The sequence below is a fragment of the Schistocerca cancellata genome, chromosome 2 (genome assembly GCF_023864275.1).
Source record: "Schistocerca cancellata isolate TAMUIC-IGC-003103 chromosome 2, iqSchCanc2.1, whole genome shotgun sequence".
Taxonomy (NCBI): domain Eukaryota; kingdom Metazoa; phylum Arthropoda; class Insecta; order Orthoptera; family Acrididae; genus Schistocerca; species Schistocerca cancellata.
This window is the reverse complement of record NC_064627.1, coordinates 739496932-739518532: the sequence shown is the minus strand read 5'-3', so window position 1 is coordinate 739518532 and position 21601 is coordinate 739496932. Positions and strand designations below refer to the sequence as shown.

The window sequence follows — 21601 nt, the reverse complement described above, 5'->3', positions numbered from 1 at the left end:
TAATAAAGCCAAATTTCTTTAGCAAACTTGCAAAAATAACTTCACTGTTCTGCAAATGCTTGACTGCTACCAACTTGGAAACAAAATAAAATCAGAAAACTGAAATTAATAATATATTTTTGCCCTCCGTAATTATGTGAATGTATTTTAATTCGCTTGATAGCTCCCGGCCACAGAAATCCGTTTTGTTTTCATTTGACATGGGAGCTGTACACGAAGAGAAGCAGCGAAATCACTTAACGTTAACACGGCTAACGTAGAGGTTAACCCCCTCCCCACTGCATCTCGAACAACTCTCTGTGCAAGCATGAATCTGGCAGCTAGAGCGTGCGAGAAAAATTTTTCTCGTTTGCATCTGGCTGCTTGCTGCTACTACCGATACAGCTTACAGCCAAACTTCAAGTAGCGGGAGAAGGTGCTGCTTAATACGCGAGTCAAATGCGCATGCGCAACAGACCACTGGCAATTGATCAAACGAACCTAATGTGAACAGTTGTGACTTCATGCTCATAGCAAGCAGTTTATTGTTATGAAGAATTACAGTCTGCACCCTACGGCATTTGACATATTTTTGCTATTTGCAGACGCTTGTGCGTGCATGGTTTTTTGTTGTTGTAAATTGCACATTTCATTTGCCACTGAAGTTTTATTTTTTCCCTCTCGTTTATATTTTATTGTTGCAGTATCATTCTACAGTAGCAGGATATAATAACATTCTTTGCTAGAGAACCTATTCTGCAGTCAAAATTACTACAATTTAACTGAAAGCTAAAACAATGAATAATTCCCAGAATTCCGAAAAATTCCCGGGTTTTTCCCGGATGAAAAAATTCCCAGGTTTTTCCCGGATTTCCCGGTTGTCCCGGGTCGTATACACCCTGATAGAGGAGCTCCACAAGGGAATTGAATTTGGAGGCTATATTATAGAAAGTGATGAGGGGAAATCGATGTAGATCAGGTGTGTGATATGATCTGCAAGAAGAATTTGGCAGAGCACTAGGTTGACACAAGTCCATTGGTGTGGGTGGTGATCTCTCATAACTGCTGATATTCTTGGGAGAGCCGCCAGCCATGGCAGAACTATTCCGCCTGGTGTGTTAGGGAGCCTTTCTGGAAGGTATTTGTGTGGAGTGTGTAGCCTTGGATGAATGTGAAACATGGGCGATAAGCAATTCAGACAAGAATTGAATAGAAGGTTTTGAATTATTGTGCTGCCGAAGAATGCTGAAGATTAGATTGGATAGATGTAATAACAAATGAGGGGGTACAGAATCAAATTGGGGGGAAAAGAAATTGGTGGGAAAACTTGACTAAAAGAAGAGATCGGTTGATGGAGCACATGCTGAGGCATCAAGAAATTGTCAATTTTGTACTTGAAGAAAGTGTGGGGGGTTAAAAATTGTATAGGGAGTCCAAGGCTTGAATACAGTAAACAGGTTTAAATGGATAGAGGTTGTGGTAGTTATGCAGAGGCAAACGGAGTGGCCGAGCGGTTCTGGGCACTACAGTAGGGAACTGCGCAACCGCTACGGTCGCAGGTTCGAATCCTGCCTCGGGCATGGATGTGTGTGATATCCTTAGGTTAGTTAGGTTTAAGTAGTTCTAAGTTCTAGGGGACTGATGACCTCAGAAGTAAGTCCCGTAGTGCTCAGAGCCTTTTGAACCATTTAGTTACGCATAGGTAAGGTGGTTTACACAGTATATGCTAGTATGGAGAGCTCCAACTGAAGATCACAACATTTATATAATCACACCTTATTTAATTATAAAGTTTTATGAACCCCACAGAAGAGTCCAAAGGTTAAAACATGTGAAAAACTCAAGCCATAGTGGGAAGCTAGGCTATTTTGGTGGCAATATAAGCAATGTATTACAAAATAGCTTGTCGTTGTGATAAGGGGCTGACTGTAAAGCAAAATTCTAGGACTTTATTCTTGCTTTGTGTGTGTCCGCTGCAGAGTATGCTTCACCTGTTCATCCACTCACACCAAACAGGTTGATATTGCAATCAATGAGACTGTCCAGATCTTGTCGGGATGTATGAAGCCAACTCCAGTCGGTACAATCCAGTTGAGACATTCTGGAGCACGCTTGCATCTGAAACTCTTCTTTGGCAACCAGCTTGTTTGAAGAGAAGTGCCGCTTGCTACAAGTAATGCGAGTAGCATATTGATAAATTAACAATTGCAGTTAAGAACAATTTCTTCCTCTGGGGCGGGACACTGAGGAACAATGGTCCCATCAGTCTCCATTGTGCAATTGTGGAAGAGCAGTTGTGATTTATAACCAGTGACTGAAAGTTGTCAGCATTTGAAATAATGTGTTAATTTGTTTTCAGGTGTTGCAAGATCTATTAAATGAAAATATACAATACTGAAATTAAATATGGTTGAAGGAAACAAAAGTCTGTTCAGTGTAATTTGTATAACTTGGTTATCTTTACAAAATTAGTCAACCAGTGTTGCACATATTATTTCAGTTATGGTACGCCTTGAAATCTGAAATATCTTTGCTCGCCTGAAAATAGAATAGCAGCAAGTATCTGATTTGCTAAAGTTGCTTTGTTGACATTATTATTATTATTATTATTATTATTATTATTATTATTATTATTATTTTCAAATGGAACTTCCATGGTCTGATTATGAAATGATTTGTGTATCACATTTTCTATAGATGTTTTAATTACCAATTTATCTTCATCACTTTGCCAACGGCCTTCCTGCACTGGTAACACCAGTTCACATCAGATCATGGAAGTTAAGCACTGTTGGGCTGGGCTAGCACTTGGGGTGGGTGACAACCCGGTCTGCCGAGCCCTGTTGGTAAGCAGGGTGCACTCAGTTCTTGTGAAGAAAGTTGAGTAGCTACTGGATCAAGAAGTAGCGGCTCCGGTCTCGTAAATTGACATATGCCCGGGAGAGCGGTATGTGACCCCATGCCCCTCCATACCCGCATCCAGTGACTCCTGTGGACTGAGGCTGACACGGTGGCCGGTTGTTACTGTTGGGCCTTCCTGGCGTGTTCAGGTGGAGGTAGTTTTGTCACATTATAGTGTTGAGTATTATTCATAAACCTCCACAAATTAGTCACTGTATGCGGCCTTACCAGATTTTAGTATGAAAGTTTTTGCACTGATGTGAACAGAGCTGTGGAGAACAAATATTACTGTGAACAAAGTTGGAAACAATAACAGCACACACACTGTATATGCCAGCATGGATTTACATTTAGAAGTGAAGCTTTGGGAGTTAGCGCATTTTGCCAGCAATACAATGTCTTCAGCATCACAGATATTGTTGATGCTCTTCATTGATTACGAAGAAGTTATATTGTGGCATTATTGGTTATTCAGCTTGTCATTGCTACATTCCATTGAGTGAGTGTTTGCTTAGTCTTTGGCAAGCACAAAAATGGATTTCTTAGGTCGTGACACCTACATAAACACTGAATGATATGCACCAAGTAACTGTATGAGCTATGGGCAAGATCTTTCATGGGTGAAAACCTTGTTGGGATTTGTTGCTAAAGTAGAGCGTATAATCTCAGATTTAATTGAAGCCAAAAGTTTTGTGAGGAGCATATGAAGTGTGTGATGAATTTGAAACTGAAAATCAGTGATGAAAAATTCAGAAAAGTGTTGTCATTAAGTGATCGCACTGCCACCATAATGGTGGAGGATACAGAAGAGCTCAAAATACTGAATTCTGTCTTTCAAGATTATTTCTCTGAGGAAAATCTCACATTGGTTCCACCTTCTAGTTACCTTGCCAGAAGTCAGAAGCTCCATGAGGCTGTTGACAGATGTGCTGTTGGTTATCTACACCTATACTTTGCAAACCATGACAGAGGGCTACATCCCATTGTACAAGTTATGAGTGTTTCTTACCATTCCTTTCACTAATGGAATGCAGAATGAATGATTATTTAAATGTCTAAGACTGCTGCCATTAATCTTATCTTGTCCTTACAAGATACATAGAGGATTGTACATTCCTAAAAGTCATAAATTAAAACTGTTTCAAGAAACTTTATAAGTAGGCTTTCTTGAGATAGGAATACCAACAATTTAGGAAAGGCAGATTGCTGCTTACTGTAAAGAAGACATGTCAAGTTGCAGACAGGCATAATTAAGACACTTTCATAAAGCTTTCGGCCACAGCCTTCATCAGTAAGACACACATACCATTCACACACACAAGCAAGCACACCTCATGCACACGACTGCAACTCCAGCATCTTGGGCCAGTGGCATTCTGGCCCGAGCTGCTGGAGTTTGTGTGTGTGTGTGTGTGTGTGTGTGTGTGTGTGTGTGTGTGTGTGTGTTTTACTGATGAAGCCTGTGGCTGAAAAATTTTATGTAAGTGTCTTTAATTGTGCTGTCTGCAACTTGACATGTCTTCTTTACAATAAGTAGCAATCTGTCTTTTTCTACATTTTTGATATTCCTACTGGAGTTTTCATTGCTTGATTTTTGCTGAATGGTTTTCTCAAGATAGTGTATATTTATCTTCCAGTTAAGTTTCTTCAACATGTTTGGTACATTCTCCCACAGATCAAACAAACCTGTGACCATTTGTGCTGCCCTTCTCTGTATATGTTCAATATCCCCCATTAGTTCTGTTTGGCACAGTTGCCATACACTTGAGCAGTATTCTAGAATGGTTTGATTGTGTGATTTTTAAGCAGTCTCCTTTGTACGCAGTGGCCGTGCGGTTCTGGCGCTGCAGTTCGGAACCGCGAGGCTGCTATGGTCACAGGTTCGAATCCTGCCTCGGGCATGGGTGTGTGTGCTGTCCTTAGGTTAGTTAGGTTTAATTAGTTCTAAGTTCTAGGGGACTTATGACCTAAGATGTTGAGTCCCATAGTGCTCAGAGCCATTTGAACCATTCTTCTTTGTAGACTTGACTGCATTTTCCCAGTGTTCTACTAATAAACTGAAGTTTACGATCTGTGTTATACATGACAGCCTATGTGATCATTCCATTTCATATGCCTGCTAAGTGCTGCACAAAGTTATTTGTATGAGTTGGCTGATTCCAGCCATGATGATTACTGTTTTAGTTGTAGGATGCTAAGTTTTTTCTCATTTTGTGCAGTGTACAATTTTATGTTTCTAAACATATAAAACAAGTTGCCAATCTTTGCTTCACTTTGAAATGTTATCAATATCTGACTGAATATTCTTGCAGATTCTTTCGGACAGTACTTCATTATAGATAACTGCATCATGTGCAAAAGGTCTGAGGTTGTAATTGATATTGACTGGAAGATTATTCAAACAACATGATCAGCAAGGGTCCCAACACAGTTCCGTCTGGCACATCCAACGTTACTTACACATCTATTGCTGTCTCTCCATCTAAGAGAATCCACTGCATCATCCTTACCCAAACATCCTCATTCCAATCACAGATTTAGCTTGATGCACCATCTGATCGTACATTTGACAATAAGCATAGATGTGACACTGAGTGAAATATTTTTTGGTAATCAAGAAATACTGCATCCCTGAGTGCCTTCATCCTGAACTTTCATTGTGTCACGTGAGAAAATTAGTTTGGGTTTCGCATAAGCAATGTTGGTTGTGATGAAGAAGGTTGTTGCTGTCATGGAGGTCATTCTGTTAGAGATACCTCATTATGCTTGAGCTCAGAATATTCTAAGATTCTACAATAAATCAATGTCAAGGATATTGGACAGTAGATTTGTGAATCACTACTGCCATCCTTCTTGTAAAGGGGTATGGCGTGTGCTTTCTTTGAACTCGTGGAAGTGGTTTTTTGTCCAAGGAATCTGTGATAGATGGAAGTTAGAACATCAAACTCTACTGTAAATGCACTATAGAATCTAGGATTTCATAGGGCCATGGAGCTTTGTTTACTTTTAATGATTTCACCTGTTGACATGAATACCTGGTTCATTCTTCTTTTCAATGGTATGAGGATTAAATTGGGGCAATTCTCCTGGGTTTTCCTTTGCAAAGGGACATTTGAAAACTGATTTAAGCATTTCAGCTTTGCTTTGCTGTCCTTTGATTTCAGTTCCTGTTTCATTCATGGGTGACTAGGCACTATCTTTGTGCCACTAACAGCCTTTGCTTACAAGCAGAATTTCTTTGGGGTTTGTGAAATATCATTTGACAGTATTCTGCCATGGTTGTCATTCAAGGCTTTATACTTAGTTCTCTTGACAGCTGAACACATTCCATTTAGTGTCTATTTGTAGTTCTATGCTTTATTTTATATCTATTAAGCAGTAGTTTCTGTTTCTTTAGGAGTTTCTTGAGATTGACTGTATACCATGTAGAGTCCCTACCATTATGAACTGTTCTCCTGAGTAAATATCTATCCAGTGTATGATCAACTATTGTTTTAAACTTGAGCTAATGTATGTGGGGAAGTCCTAAAGCCAGAAACTTTTAACAAAATCTAGGACCATCTGCAGAGGATTGACACTTGATACAGTTGATCCTTAATATAAGCAGTTATAACATTACAAACAAATAGTTGGGAAGGCACATTGTTGGTTAGTTACATGATTAATGAGCAAACACTGGAAAGAATTACAGTCATTATATTTATAGTAGTATGCATTTGGATAGATTTAAGTTGCTGTTTCCATATTAGACTCCCTATAAAAACATCATAATTATGCCAGTTTGACATGTAACAATCCTACAGAAGTATCATTCATCCATTAAGAAGGATGTTGCTTGGTGCTATGGCACACATACTGCTGGTCAATCCATAGATCAACCAAAGGTTTGGACCTCATAGTCAGATTCTTGTCAATATTTTGTTGTTGCTGATACCTGTTCACTAACAAAAAACTACAGTGTTTCATTCTCTTTCGAAGTGTTGCTTGTTTGTTTATCAAGAAATGAAAATTGGCTCTTATCCCGAGTGTCTTCTAAACCAAAATGTCCATTTGAAAGCTGTTGAGGCTTGAAAGTGGAAACATATGTTACTATAAAGGACTTAATGTAAGCTTTGGTTTGGTACTCAGCACAGTAAAGCTGTAAAATTTTCTTTATGTGATTAAAACCCAAAAAAATAAATTTTGGAAAATCTTTAAAATATTCTCCCTTTTTTTATCAAGAAAAAAAAATGTTTTTCTTGTTTGTTGACAAACAGTACATTTAATTTCAATATGGAGAAATAATATGTTAATGAGAAATAAAATTAAGAAAATGAAATTCATAAATGAAAATAAATATTAAGTAACAAACCATGAAATCACTACTTTCACGTAAGGTCCCAGCTAAGGTACTACAAAAAATTGAATTAAAACTTCATTAATTCTAAAGTAAATACCTGGCAAAATATTTGAGTAATAAAATTTACCTAAAATAGAAACTACTACTTAAGAATAACTTAAAGTTTTTTAAAAGAGCTTTAACTCTGTCTTTCTGCCAGAGGATAAAAATTAATAAAAGAAGCCCACAGAGCAATCTCTTGAGCTAGGGTATGTGAAGCACCACTTGTATGATGGATTTAACATGTGTTCAGGGTTTAGATAAGAAAAGAAATGAAGCAGGTGTTCTCTTTGGATGAGTTTTTTTAGATTAATGATAATATTTCAGAATGCAAGGACCCAGCTACTAGCTGTGAGAAGTGGAACTGCTAGTGGGAACTACTGACAGTGTAAATCTTCTGAGGAAGTATGCTGTGTAGAAATAAGTTGTATACCTATTTACCATTCAAAGAGTACAGCTTAATTGCTGTCGGAAATTCAGGCACTGGGATGGAAGACTAGTTTTAGTCTGTTGGATGGTTTTTGAATTACTGAAGTGTGACGGTAACCTTACTTCATGTATGCATTCAGCGTTATCCCCGTGGTCACATATCATGAAACAGTGCACTGTGGCTTGGCTGGTGGTCTGATGATCCATCATAAAGCACCGTTAGTTAATTTTCAGCAAAATTGTATGTTACAAGATATTGTGCCTCTTGTGAGTTATTTAGTATAACCAGAAAACTGGTGTGCAACAAATTATACACTGAACATGGTCTAATGACAGAAGCTGAGGTCAATTATTTTCAAATGCCTTTTCAATGATACATAACTATTGATCATGAACATAAGTTGGCGAGGAAAATCGACCATGTGCAGTACTACATCAAAAATTAATTCACCTCTGAACACATTCTTTCTCCATCTTTAAAGTACATGAAAAACAAACAGAAATGTGTAAGAATCACATATTTTTAGAGACTATATAAAAAGGGTCGTTTTTAGATTTTTGAAAAACCAAAATTTAATGGATTTTTGCAGATTAAGTTAATCTCACAGTAGTGTGGTGTTATTCATCAAATTAAAGTGCAGTTCAAGAGCTTTAAAATGGCAACTGCAGAAATCTGGGTCATGAAGGTCCAAAAATTAACCAAAATTGGTGCATTTAATATGGAGTGATCTGCACCAAGTACTGTTAACAGGAAAGGTAGGGAAGACCTAAAGAACAGTAGCTCATTTCATTTCAGCAAAGGTTCATTTAATAAGTGACAGAGCACCACAAAGTTTCTCATACAACTCCACTGGCAAGACCTTACAAATAGGTGTTGTCTCTTGGAGAGGATTACTGTAAAATTTCTAATCCTGCACACTCCAAAGAGAGTTGTATCTCTTTCATCTAACCCTCTCACAAAATGACCACAATAGTAAAGTCTGAGAAATCATATATAGATTTAAGTCATTCCTATACACCATTAATGAAATGTAGCAGGGTTGTGGAGAAATCTATGTCTCATGATGCACCATCAGGCAGCTTGCGGAGCACTCTTTTGTAGACAGTCCCCATAAACACAAGAATATCAAGCTAATGTACAGTATACTTTTGCATCATTTATCATTTGCCATCTCTTGCAAATTAGTCTTTCATGCACAACATGTCTGTAAAAGTGAACCACAGGTGAGTAAAACTATAAATAAAACTTCTCAGTCCTAATAAATTATGCCTGTTGTAGTCTCTAGTATTATGAATATTATAAGAGATACATCACATTTTGTAATTTAGTGAAATAGTTTTGATTTAAGTATATTTGTTTATTCGTGACCTTTTTATTTTTATTTTATTTTATTTTATTTTTTTTTTTTCGTATCGCCAGTATAAGATTTGGCTTCTGCACTATTTCAGAATTGCTTGGTGATCTGTTGATGCAAAAACCTCGTGAAACTGATGGAGTTGAATCTGTTGTTGTTGTTGATGGAGTACCTCAGGTTGGACCAGAAAGATTTGAAAAATTATCCTCTGTTATCAACAAATTGTTTTCCAAAGTTGGTGTCATTGTTAATGAATACTATCCGAAAACAGATGATGGCACAACAAAAGGGTAACAATTTTTATCAATATATACATTGCATTTTTGAAATACCAAGTTTTTGTTTCCTAATGTCAAAAAATATATGTTAATTTTTAAGGTACATATTCCTCGAGTACAGCAGCCCAAAGTATGCTTTGGAAGCTGTTAGCTTACTGAATAACCACAAGCTAGACAGGCAGCATACCTTTTTGGTAAATCTGTTCACAGATTTCAAGAAGTGAGTATACATTTCCTTACTTACTCAGTATTTTTTTGTTTGTTTTTCTATATATGTATAAGGGGTAATCGAATGAAAGAGAGAGATGGTGCTAAGAGATCTGTTCAAAAAATTCCGAAACGTTCGTTATTTTGTGCCAGTGGCGTGTTGGAGTGAAATGCGGTTGGCATCCCTGCATACACCTGTGTTTAATGTGTAATTGGCGGAAGTCTCGCTATTGAACGTCGATTACTTATTATTCAGCACTGTATTGAGCAGAATGTTGTGTTGCACAGTTTGCAAATTTCAAGATGGCAGTGTTGGAGGAGCAATGCGTCTGCATTAAATTTTGTGTAAAACTCAAGAAAACAGTCAGGGATACACACCAAATGATGCAGGAAGCTAGCGGTGATGAATGCTCGAGCCATACCAAGTGTTCCGAATGGTTCACACGGTTTAAAAATGGCTGGAAGAAAGTTAAAGATGACCCTTGTTCAGGATGCCCTTTGATGTGTACCGACGGCTCTCTCATCAGGAACGTCAGCAAAATTGTGCGTGCCAATCAAAGACTGACAGTCCAAGAGATTGCAGAAGAATATAATGTTTCAGTTTGATCATGTCATGAAATCCTGACACAGCATCTTGTAACGCATCATGTTGCTGCCAAGTTTGTCCTACGGCTCGAGTCAAAGACCTTTGCCTCGCAATGTGTGGAGAGCTTTTCCATCGTGCAAATGAGAAAGAGATGTTCCTTAAGAGAATCATAACTGACGTGGGTCTACATGTGGGATGTTGAGACCAAGGTTCAATCTTCACATTGGGTCGAAAAGGTTCTCAGAGACAAAAAAAAAAACATTGTCAGGTCAAATGTCAAAACCATGCTGAAAGGTTTCTTTGACTTATGAAGGATTAGCTCATCATAAATGTTAATAGATGGTACTATGGGATGTGTCGCCTGTGAGAACGTAAGAAGGAAATGGCCTGAAATGTGGCGAGACAATTCTTGGCTCGTTCATCATGATTATGCACCTGTACACTCATGCCTATTGGTGCGTGACTATTGCACAAAAAACGAAATCACTGTGCTGCCTCATCCTCTGTACTTTCCAGAGCTGTCCCTTGCGGTCTCCCCCCCCCCCCCCCCCCCTCCGCCCCCAAAATAAGTTGAAAACCCTGTTGGAAAGATGAATATTTGTGATGTTAGATGAGATAAAAGAAAATTCACAGGCGGCCCTTTTTGTTGTTCAGCAAAAGACATACAAAGACTGCTTCTGGAAGTGGAAACGGCGTTGGGAGCAATTTATCAGGTGTGGAAGAGATTATTTTGGAGACCGTTTATAGTAAGTAGAAGGTAGTGTAGAAACATTTTGTGGACAAAGTTTGGGAATTTTTTGAACAGACCTCATAAATGAACTGTTTGTTTCAAGAGTAATTGCCATAACTGTTAATATATGTATCTCACTGTGAGGCAAGATGGTCGTTGCTGCCATGGAAAAAGTTGGTGGTTACCTGTGAAGCATGATAGTACTCCGGTGTGTGTCTTTCATCCGAAACAAATAGACAGCCACTATTTCTTCAGGGCTCCAAAATTGTGGGAATTTGGGAGGGATGAGGACTATATGGAGGGTGTGGAAGGGCTTCCGAGCGAAACTTCTGCAGCATAGTGGAAACAACCTCCGCAACGTCTGTGAGAACATTATCTTGCAACAGAATGGCATGTGTTAGCATTCGGCCTCAGTGCACTTCAGTTTTTGCAGTGTCCACTGACTGCTGTGCATTATTGTGGTGCTGTGCTCTGGGAAGTCAGTGGGCAGTGGGCCCTTGCAGTCAAAGGAAGAGGTCATCATGACTTTCCCAGAGCCCGCACACACAGCTTTGGATTTTTTTACAGTGGGGTTGAATCAAAGTGCTTCCTTTGTTGGCTCTGACATTTGCTCTCTGGCTCAGAATGATATCATATTTCATCTCCTATCACAATACAGGATATCTTGATGACATTCGAGATGCTGCAGTGATGCTGACCAGACTGCGAGGAATCCACTGTGCACAGATTTTCCGGAACTTCAGATTCTCATGTCCAACATGAGCTGAATGTCTTAACCATCGGCCTTCGTTTATTTCTAATGGTAGCATGCATTGCAGCAATGGCAGAAGGGGTAATGACATGATGAGCACGCTCTGGCTGACTGCTGCCTTTCTATGACACCAGACTATCTCGAACTCATTTATTCAATGTGTGTGTGACACCCCCAGGGGGCACACAGTTCTTTTGTGAGTTCGTGCGTGGCACACATGGGGCACTGAGGTATTGCAGCTAATTCTTCATTCCCTGGCTGCGTTTCCTTCCCCCTACCCTCCCTCCCTATCCTCGCTCCTTCCCCGTTGCCGGCTGCTTCCCCTCTCTGTGCCCTGATTTATGTTGACCTGGCTATCCACCTGGTTTCCTGTATTGGTTGCAATTTTATTCCTTTTGCCTGTTCTTTCATCCCTTTTTGGCATTTAGGTCCACTTGAGGTTTGACCTCCATTTTGAAATTTCCTGTTTTTTGGGTGATCCTTATGGGAAGAACTCCCTCCCTAGCACCTACAGTCTGGATTCCTCTCCCCTTTCCTTCCCCTCTCCCTTCCCTATTGTAGCCGCCTTCCACCCTGATAGGTCACCAGCACGTGTAGCTAGTCTGTGTGGTGGGGCTGATATGTACCCATATGGCTGAGCTGCCTGACAACACAGGGATCACACTACTGATACCTGAGCTGTTCCCTTGCCATGTATGCCAAGGAGTGATTGCTTATCTTCTTGGAGCATTGGAACTCCCGGCAACAGCTGCCATGCCAGACGCTCTTGCTGTGTCTGGATAGCACCTGTGGGGAGAGCCCCTCATCGGAGTGGGTGGTATCAGGATGGATGCTTGGCACATGAAGCATATCAAGCTGCAAAAATCTGGCCATTCTCAAACGGCCTTCTCTTCAAATGGGGCAGGATCATTCAATGCTGATTTGCATGACCTAGCAACATCGCCTTTCCCGGCTACACCATGGGAGGAGGCCCAGGCTTGCTGTCTTGGGATGAAACCCTTACCCCGTTACCTCGTCTGTACTAGGACAAATGGGGACACATTCACTGCCACAGAGCAATTGTTTTTTGTGGAAAATATCAAGTACAAGTTTGGTGAAGTTGAATCTATTAGTAAGGTGGCAGTCGCACTCCCTGTTGATCAAAGTTTCTTCTTCTGCAGCTCTTCATGCCTGTGATTGTCTTGGCAATGTCCCAGTGTCTGTTACTCCTCACCAATCTCTGAATATGGTCCAGGGAGCAATTTTTTATTGGGATCTCATCCAGCAAACTGATGAGGAACTGCTAACCTGGAGCAGTGTGCAGAAGGGTCGCAAAGACAACCGCACTGCTACTGGCGCCTTCATTCTGGCTTTGGAGGGGGATACCCTCCCATAGAAGGTCAAGGTTGTGTGATACAGGTATGACGTGAAACCGTATGTCCCTCCATCTATGCAATGCTTCTGGGCCACCAGTGTTAGTCCACTGTCCAGGGTCTAAACCTCCAAGGTGCTCTGTGCAGTGTTCCATTGGTTCTCACAGAACACCTCGAGACACACTTTGCAACGGCATCGTTGTCCTCTTCCTACCCTATTACCTTTCTCTGGCAGCAATGTAGAGTTGAACAGATCCCCCTCTGTTTCATGCCGCACCACGTTGAGCCCTATAATACACCCTTCACTGAATGGGAGTTGGTGCAAGCTCTTAGCTTTTCACGAGAAACATCCCCAGGCCCAGATTCCATCCACAATCAGATGATGCAACACTTGGCTGCTCCCCTGAGGCAATAGCTCCTCAGGGTCTTCAACCACATTTGGTTCATGGGTGCTTCTCTGTCACAATGGTGCGAGAGTATAGTTATCCCTGTCCTTAAACCCGGGAAAAATCCAACATCTCTAGACAGCTACCGCCCAATTAGCCTGACAAATGTACTTTGTAAACTGCTCGAAAGGATGATCAGCTTCAGATTACGAGGGTTGTTTTTTAAGTAAGGGCCGTTTGCGGGTATAGTCCCGTAGTTCGCGCGGACGTCGCAACAAGCCACCGCGCTACTTGCCAGCATCCTTCCCGTTCACACTGATGCAAGTTGCAGCTCTGTAGCTGACATGTACGCATTGCTGTGCTACTTTATAATGTTTACGATTATTGAATCGCCCGCCGCGTGTGAGATACGGTCAGTGATACGTTTTTTGACCGCGAGAAGCCTATCAGCTGCAGAAATTCATCGTCAGTAAACAGAAGTTTATGGCTTGAATGCAATGAGTGAAGGTAAAGTGCGTCAGTGGGTTAGATAGTTTAAAAATGGCCGTCAAAACGTCCAATGATGAAGAACGCTCAGGCCGGCCCTCTGTGATCACTGATGATTTGGTGGCTGCAGTCGAAACAGATTCGTGAGGACAGAAGATTCACAATTTCCACTCTTTCTTTGGAATTTCCACAAGTTTCAAGATCGGTTTTGTACAAAATTGTCTGAAAACCTAAACTTTAAGAAACTGTGTTCTCGGTGGGTACCCAGACTCCTCACAGAGGACTACAAAGGGAAGAGATTTGCCACTTCATTGGACTTCTTGATTCGTTACGAGGAAGAAGGGGATGACATGTTGAGTCAAATTGTCACTGGAGATGAAACATGGGTATCCCATATCACTCCCGAAAGCAAGTGACAATTGATGGAATGGCGACACACAACCTCGCCCGTCAAGGTCAAAGCCAAACAGACGCTGTCAAAGCACAAGATTATGGCAACTGTGTTCTGGGACCGGCGCGGTGTTTTGCTAGTGGATTTCATGCCACGAGGAACGACAATCAACTCAGATGCCTACTGTGCAACTCTAAAGAAGCTCCGCGGAGCAATTCAAAACAAAAGGCACGGCATGCTGACAAAAGGAGTTTTGCTCCTGCACGATAACGCTAGGCCTCACACCTCCCAAAAGACTCGGGATTTGATTGATTCTTTTGACTGGGAAGTTTTGGGCCATGCACCATACAGCCCTGACCTTGCTCCTAGCGATTTTTACCTTTTCCGGTACCTGAAACACCATCTTGGCGGGCAGCGCTTCAATGACGATGACGAAGTGAAAGCGACCGTGAACTCTTCGCTGTCGGAGCAGGCGGCCGAATTCTTTGAAGAGGGAATTAAAAACATAGTTGTACAGTATGACAAGTGCTTAAATAAACAAGGCAACTATGTAGAAAAATAGGTAAAAGTGTGTAGAATCAGAAAATAAGTTTTTTACAAAAGTATTTGTATCTTTTTAAAAAAATAAAAACTGCCCTTACTTAAAAAGCAACCCTCGTATGTTGGGTACTGGAATCTCTCGGCCTTTTGTCCTTCACCTGCGGGTCTGGAGGTTAGAAAAGGCCCGATGTATTCCTGCCTGTCATAAGAGGTGACTAAAAGGAGCCTCACACATTTTGGCCTTTATGTGATGGTCCCCCATAGGGTTCGACCTCCATTTTTCAAAATTTTCCTGAAGAGTGAGCCAATTGGGGAAGGGTGCCTTACATGGTGCATCATGTCCATCGTGCATTGATATCTTTAGCACACTTTCTCGTTGTCTCATTGCAGTCCCACCCATTCTCCATCTCTTGGGCAAGGACACATTCCTGGGTGCATTTTCCACCATGCACTATGCAGTGTCACTTTGTGCCGACGATGGCCATATACTTCTTTGCACGTCACATCCAGCACGGTAGCTGGTCTCTTGTGGGGCCACCATGTATCCTGTTGGTTGTAGCCCTCTGACAACACAGGGATTGCTCTGCTGAGGGCTGCGCCGTTAACTGCCATGTATGCCAAGGAGTAGATGCTAGTCACCCTGGGGCATCAGGACTCCCGGCAATGGCCATCTTGCCAGGTGGCCTTTGCTGCAGCTGGGTGGTGCCCATGGGGAGGGCCCCTGGTTGGAGTGGGTGGCATCAGGGCGGATGACATGCCATGAAGCGTAGTAAGTCATCTTTTGCTGGTGGTCCCCCGCCAGCAGTCTCTAAGCGGGCAAAGTCTAACTGTAATGCTAAGGAATACGACCCCAAGTCGTTCCCCTCCCTGGCCAAACCATGGGAGGAAAGCCAGGCTAAAGATGGCAGTGAAGCTTATTCGCTCCAATACCTCGTATATATGAGAATTGATGGGGAATCTTTCATGTCCATGAAGCCTCAGTTTTTTATGGAGCATTTGGAGGAAAGTTTGGGGAGGTGGAGGGCTTGTTCAAAATGTGCTCTGGGTCAGTTTTGATAAAAACAGCATCCTCTGCCCAGTCACGGGCATTACTCGATTGTGGCAAGTTTTTGGGGGATGTTTCTGTTACCATCACGCCTCATAATAGCTTAAATATGGTCCAGGGTATTATATTCCACAGGGACCTTCTTTTGCAATCTGATGACGAGCTTGCGCACCAATTTAGAGAGGCAAGGTGTTCATTTCGTCTGGTGCGTCCATTGGGGTCCGTGGGACAATGGAGTGCCACTGGTACCTTCATCTTGGCCTTTGAGGGCAACGCATTGCCCGAGAAGGTCAAGGTTATGGTCTACCATTGTGACTCCAGCCATATATCCCTCCCCCGATGTGGTACTTAAAGTGCTGGGAGTTCGGCCATATGTCTTCCCCTGTACTTCCAGCCCCACCTGTCAAGATAGTGGATGTCCATTGCATCCAAATACTCCCTGTGCCCCGTCTGTGTCAACTGCGGAGAGCATCATTCACCTTGCTCACCAGACTGCAGGATTTTACAGAAAGACAGGAAAATCACGGAACATAAGACCCTGGACCGACAGACCTACACCGAGGCTAAGAGGAAATTTGAGCGCCTACATCCTGTGGCTGTGACCACCTCATATGCTGCCATTACGAGAACAGTTGCTGCCCCATCAGTTCCTCGAATTCCGGTCACCTCTCAGAACAGGGAGACTACACCTGCCCCTTCGATGGGGGGGGGGGGGGGGTGGCACTTCCCTGCCTGTTGCTCCCGCACCATCTACTTCAGGAGCAAACCCCCCCCTCCCCAACAATCTGGGATTTCAGTCCCCACTAATGAGCCAGAAAAACCAAAGGCTTCTTTGGCTCCTCTTGGTAGGAAGGGGTCCCTTGGATCACTTCCTTCACAAGTTTCTGCTAGTGGGAGAGATGACACCTGCCAGTGGTTGAAGAGCCCAAAAGCAGCTGGTCGTAGGGCCTCATGCTCATCCTCAGTCCTGGAGACTGATTCAGTGAAGTCCTCCCAGCCAGGGAAACCAAGGAACAGCACGAGAAATCGAAAAAGAAGACCCCAAGAACAAGGAACTTGTAATGGCACCCACACCACTGCTACCTACGAGCTCTGCGTCTGAGGATGGGGTGAAGATGCTGGCATCTGCTGAGGACCTGGATCTCGCTGGACCCTCAGGCACAATGGATATAGACTGTTCAGGCAAAACGTCAGTGGCAGCAGGTGACCCTGAGGCGTAAACTGCCTCATTGAATGTTCCATGCCTTCCCAGTCTCAAGATGATGTCATTCTCCAGTGGAATTGCAGCAGTTTTTTACACTGCCTGGCTGAGCTATGGCAACTGTTAAGCTTTTCACCTGCTTTCTGCATTGCCCTCCAGGAAACCTGGTTCCCGGCAATGCAGACCCCTGCCCTCCATGGCTATAAGGGATATTACAGGAACCATAGTGACTATAATTGAGTGTCAGGTGGAGTTTGTGTTTATGTCCTCAACTTGGTCTGTAGTGAAACTGTGCCACTTCAAACCACTCTTGAAGCTGTGGCTGTCAAAATACGGACAATGCAGGAAATAACTGTCTACAATATATATCTGCCTCCAGATGGTACAGTACCCCTGAATGTGTTAGCTGCACTGAATGATCAACTCCCTAAACCTTTCTTACTTTTGGGAAATTTTAACGCCCATAACCCCTTGTGGGTTGACACCATGCTTACTGGTCAAGGCAAAGATGTCGAAACTCTGCTGTCTGTTCGACCTCTGCCTCTTAAATACTGGGGCCGCCACGCATTTCAGTGTGGCTCGAGGTAGTTACTTGGCCATTGATTTATCAACTTGCAGCCCCTGACTTCTCCCATCTATCCACTGGAAAGCACATAAGGACCTGTGTGGTAGTGATCACTTCCCCATCTTCCTGTCACTGCCCCGGCGTCAAGCCCACGGATGCTTGCCCAGATGGGCTTTAAACAAGGCGGACAGGGGAACTTTCACCTCTGATGTCACCGTTGACTCTCTCCCATATGGTAACATTGATGTGATGGTTGAGCAGGTGACTACTCAAATCTTATCTGCAGCAGAAAATGCAATCTCTCGCTCTTTAGCATGCCCCCGGCATAAGACAGTCTTTTGGTGGTCACAGAACTTGCTGAGGCAAATACAGAGCATCGGCAAGCTCTACAGTGGCATAAGTGACGCCCTTCCCTAGAGCATCTGATAGCCTTTAAGTGGCTCCGTGCCCGTGTACGCCAGCTTATAAAACGATGGAAACAGGAGTGTTGGCAGAGGTAAATGTCGACCATTGGGTGCCACACACCACCTTCCCAAGCCTGGACGAAGATCAGACATCTTTTTGGGTACCAGACCCTAACAGGTGTCCCTGGCGTTACCATCAGTGGCGTGCTATGTACCGACACAAACATGATTGCTGAGTACTATGCTCGAGCCTCTTCATCGGAGAACTACCCCTCAGAGTTTCGCACTCTCAAACGGCGGATGGAAAGGGAAGTCCTCTTGTTCACTACATGCCACAGTGAACCCTCTAAAGTACATTTGCACATTGCCCCAACACAGCTCCTGGGCCGGATAGGATCCACAGTCAGATGATTAAACGTCTCTCATCTGACTACAAGCGCCACCTCTGTGCCATCTTCAACCGGATCTGGTTTGATGGTGTCTTTCCATCGCAATGGCCAGAGAGCACCATCATTCTGGTAAAAACCTGCTAGCTATTGGCCCATCAGCCTCACCAACATTGTTCGTAAGCTGCTGGAACATATGGCGTGTTGGCGATTGGGTTGGGTCCTGGATTCACGTGGCCTACTGGCTCCATGTCAGGGTGGCTGTCGCCAGGGGCACTCTACCACTGATACTCTTGTGTCCCTTGAGTTTGCTATCCGAACAGCCTTTTCCAGACGCCAACACCTTGTTGCAGTCTTTTTTTATCCACACAGATCGTATGACACCACCTGGTGACATCATATCCTTGCCATATTATATGGGTGGGGTTTCTGAGGCCCGCTCCAGATTTTTATCCAGAATTTCCTGTCGCTCCGTACTTTCCGTTTCCAAGTTGGTGGCTCCCATAGTTCCTCCCATATCCAGGAGAATGGGGTCCCATAGGATTCTGTGTTGAGTGTATCACTATTTTTAGTGGCCATTAATGGCCTAGCAGCAGCTGTAGGGCCGTCCATCTCACCCTCTCTGTATGTAGACGACTTTTGCGTTTCATACTGCTCCACCAGTACTGGTGTTGCCGAGTGGCACCTACAGGGAGCCATCCACAAGGCACAGTCATGGGCTCTTGCCCATGGCTTCAAATTTTCGGCCGCTAAGTCGTGTCGTGCACTTCTGTTGACGTCGTACTGTTTGTCCGGAACCAGAACTTTACCTTAATGATGATCCACTCACTGTAGTGGATACCTATCGATTCTTAAGACTGGTTTTAGATGCCCAATTGACTTGGCTACCTCACCTTTGTCAGCTTAAGCGGAAGTGCTGGCAGCACCTCAATGGCCTCTGCTGCCTGAGCAACACCAACAGGGGTGCAGATCACTCTACTCTGCTGCAGCTCTACAATGCCCTTGTTCAATCCCACCTTGACTATGGGAGTCTAGTTTATGGTTCAGCGGCACCCTCATTGTTGTATTTACTTGACCCAGTGCCTTTCGCTGCTACAGCACTGTGCGCAATTTTGTCATCACTGTGCTGACACATGATGTTCCGACTGCTTTGACACACTTATCATTTGGTTTCACAAAAACTATTTGGTCAAAAAATTTGATTTTTACACATCTTCTTGACTGATACTTTCCCCCCATGAATGACTTAATTTTGTTTTGATGTTCAACGCAGTTATTGTGCAGCATTAAATGTAGTAAACCATTGCACGAAATTTTGAAGAGTTTGCAGAGGTAAAAGTCCATAGTGTATACTTTCTGTATGGTCGATTTTAGTTGCCACAACGTTGAGAATGAAATGTGGACAAGATACCTAATTTGCATATAAAAATTGCTGTATAACAATATCTCATTTAATTTAAGTACCAGTCATATGTAATATTAAGAAATATTCCGTCTTTCGCCACTGTAATAATAGTCTTATTTATACCAGAGTCATTTCACTTTTTTCTAAATGTTCTGATTAAAACAAAATTGGCCAAGTACGCAAAACTGAATTGTGATGTAATAAAACATAGACTAAAATATATTGTCAATGAGGCACAGTGCACAAACAATTTGTGTTTGTCACAACGGACAGCAAACACTTGCTAAAACTTAGATCAGTTGACAAATACATTGAATATAATGATGTTGCCAAAGCAGCGAAGCAAAGAATTGCGTCAGACAATCAAGTAGCTCGGCAACGTAAGAGTCGAAATTCTGCTCTAAATAATACTTTTAATACTGTTGCAAAGAATATATGTCAATATGAATAGTAAAACAGCGACTGCGGAAGAGAAGATAGACAAACAAAACAGATAACATGAATATTGTATGTGTGCCTTTTCATTGTTTTTAATTGCTGTGAAAAGAAATATTGGAGGATGAAATTGGAAAAACCGAAAACTTATTCTGAATATAATGAAAAGACAAAGCACTCGAAATTTCAAAAAATTACATTCAAACGAATAAAATTCAAGTAAGACTATTCGATATTGCTTTTAAATAAAGAAAATATTAAGCACCGAACAAGGTTTGAACTCGGAACCTTTAGCTTAGCAGCCAAACACCATAACCATTACACTAACGCAGCCAGTCATACGACGGAACTTCTGTAGGACTCTAAAATATCACGTAAAATACCGACAAACACTGTTGGTATGACTATGAATTATTCATGTTTCGTCGAAGCACAATAGGAAATAAACAATTACCGCTGTTCTTTATTGCGAAAAAGTGGTTCGTGAAAATGATACAAACACCTTTCCTTGCTATCGCCTGAATTAGGAGGCTTGGTGCTTGTTTGGTTTAATTAATTAATAGAAAATGAAGCAATTGGTATAAAGAATGCTTTTCCAATCTTTCTATAAAAGAAAGTCTGCTATCAAGACATTGCTTTTGTTCAATTACTTTATTTATGACTGAACATTTCTAAAACTAAAGCCACTCGTCTGTGCTCTGCACTGCAGTCGAGCTCTGGCAACGTCCTTCTCTGTTCATTGGCTGACTGTGTTTTGTGACGTCAGATGCGTAGAAGGAACCTAAACTCGGCCGCCTTTGTAAATGACGCGCACTATAGGCCTCAATTGTCGGCCAGGGCTGGCAACCCACTGATGCATGCACCTTATACTGGTCTGTAGCCATGGTATAAATTACATAGAGGTAACAAGGATTTGCGTAAGTGGGTTATAAGGACGGCCAGCTTCAAATGCAGGACAGTATTTCACCAGTGTCCTCATTCAGACTGCTGCATTCTGTGACCTGATTTATTATTTTCCTAGCCTCGCCACTAATGACATTTCTTCTATAGCTTCTAACTCTTCTGGGTGTCACGGTGGCAGGCATTGATGGGCTAGCAATTACTTTGTCACTCATTATTTATTCTGTAGATTGTCAATGACACGTAATGATTAATAATAACATGCAGCACTGCTGCTCATATGCCATTACTGTTAGATCACTGAAACTATAAACTGGAAACAAGGGATAGCTGATACAAAAAGTTTTGAGAACTATGGGCCCAGACAGCCTCCACCTTTATGTAATCATACTGCAGACTAGTTTTCAAAAGCAAATGTTGTAAGTTAATGTCACTAGATGCTTGCTAGCCATTGGGATTTATTGCCCTATGATGAGTAAAATCTCTAGTTGTGATCAAGGTTTTTTAATGG

General features: G+C 42.3%; 1 protein-coding gene across 1 annotated transcript in view; it reads left to right on the top strand.

Annotated features, from left to right (window-relative positions):
- LOC126162533 (eukaryotic translation initiation factor 3 subunit B) overlaps positions 1 to 21601 on the top strand; it is a 76027-nt gene that overhangs the window by 22567 nt on the left and 31859 nt on the right. The window contains exons 2-3 of the mRNA XM_049919106.1: positions 9137 to 9332; positions 9421 to 9540. Coding sequence (XP_049775063.1) covers positions 9137 to 9332; positions 9421 to 9540 — 316 coding nt within the window. The remainder of the gene's footprint in view (positions 1 to 9136; positions 9333 to 9420; positions 9541 to 21601) is intronic.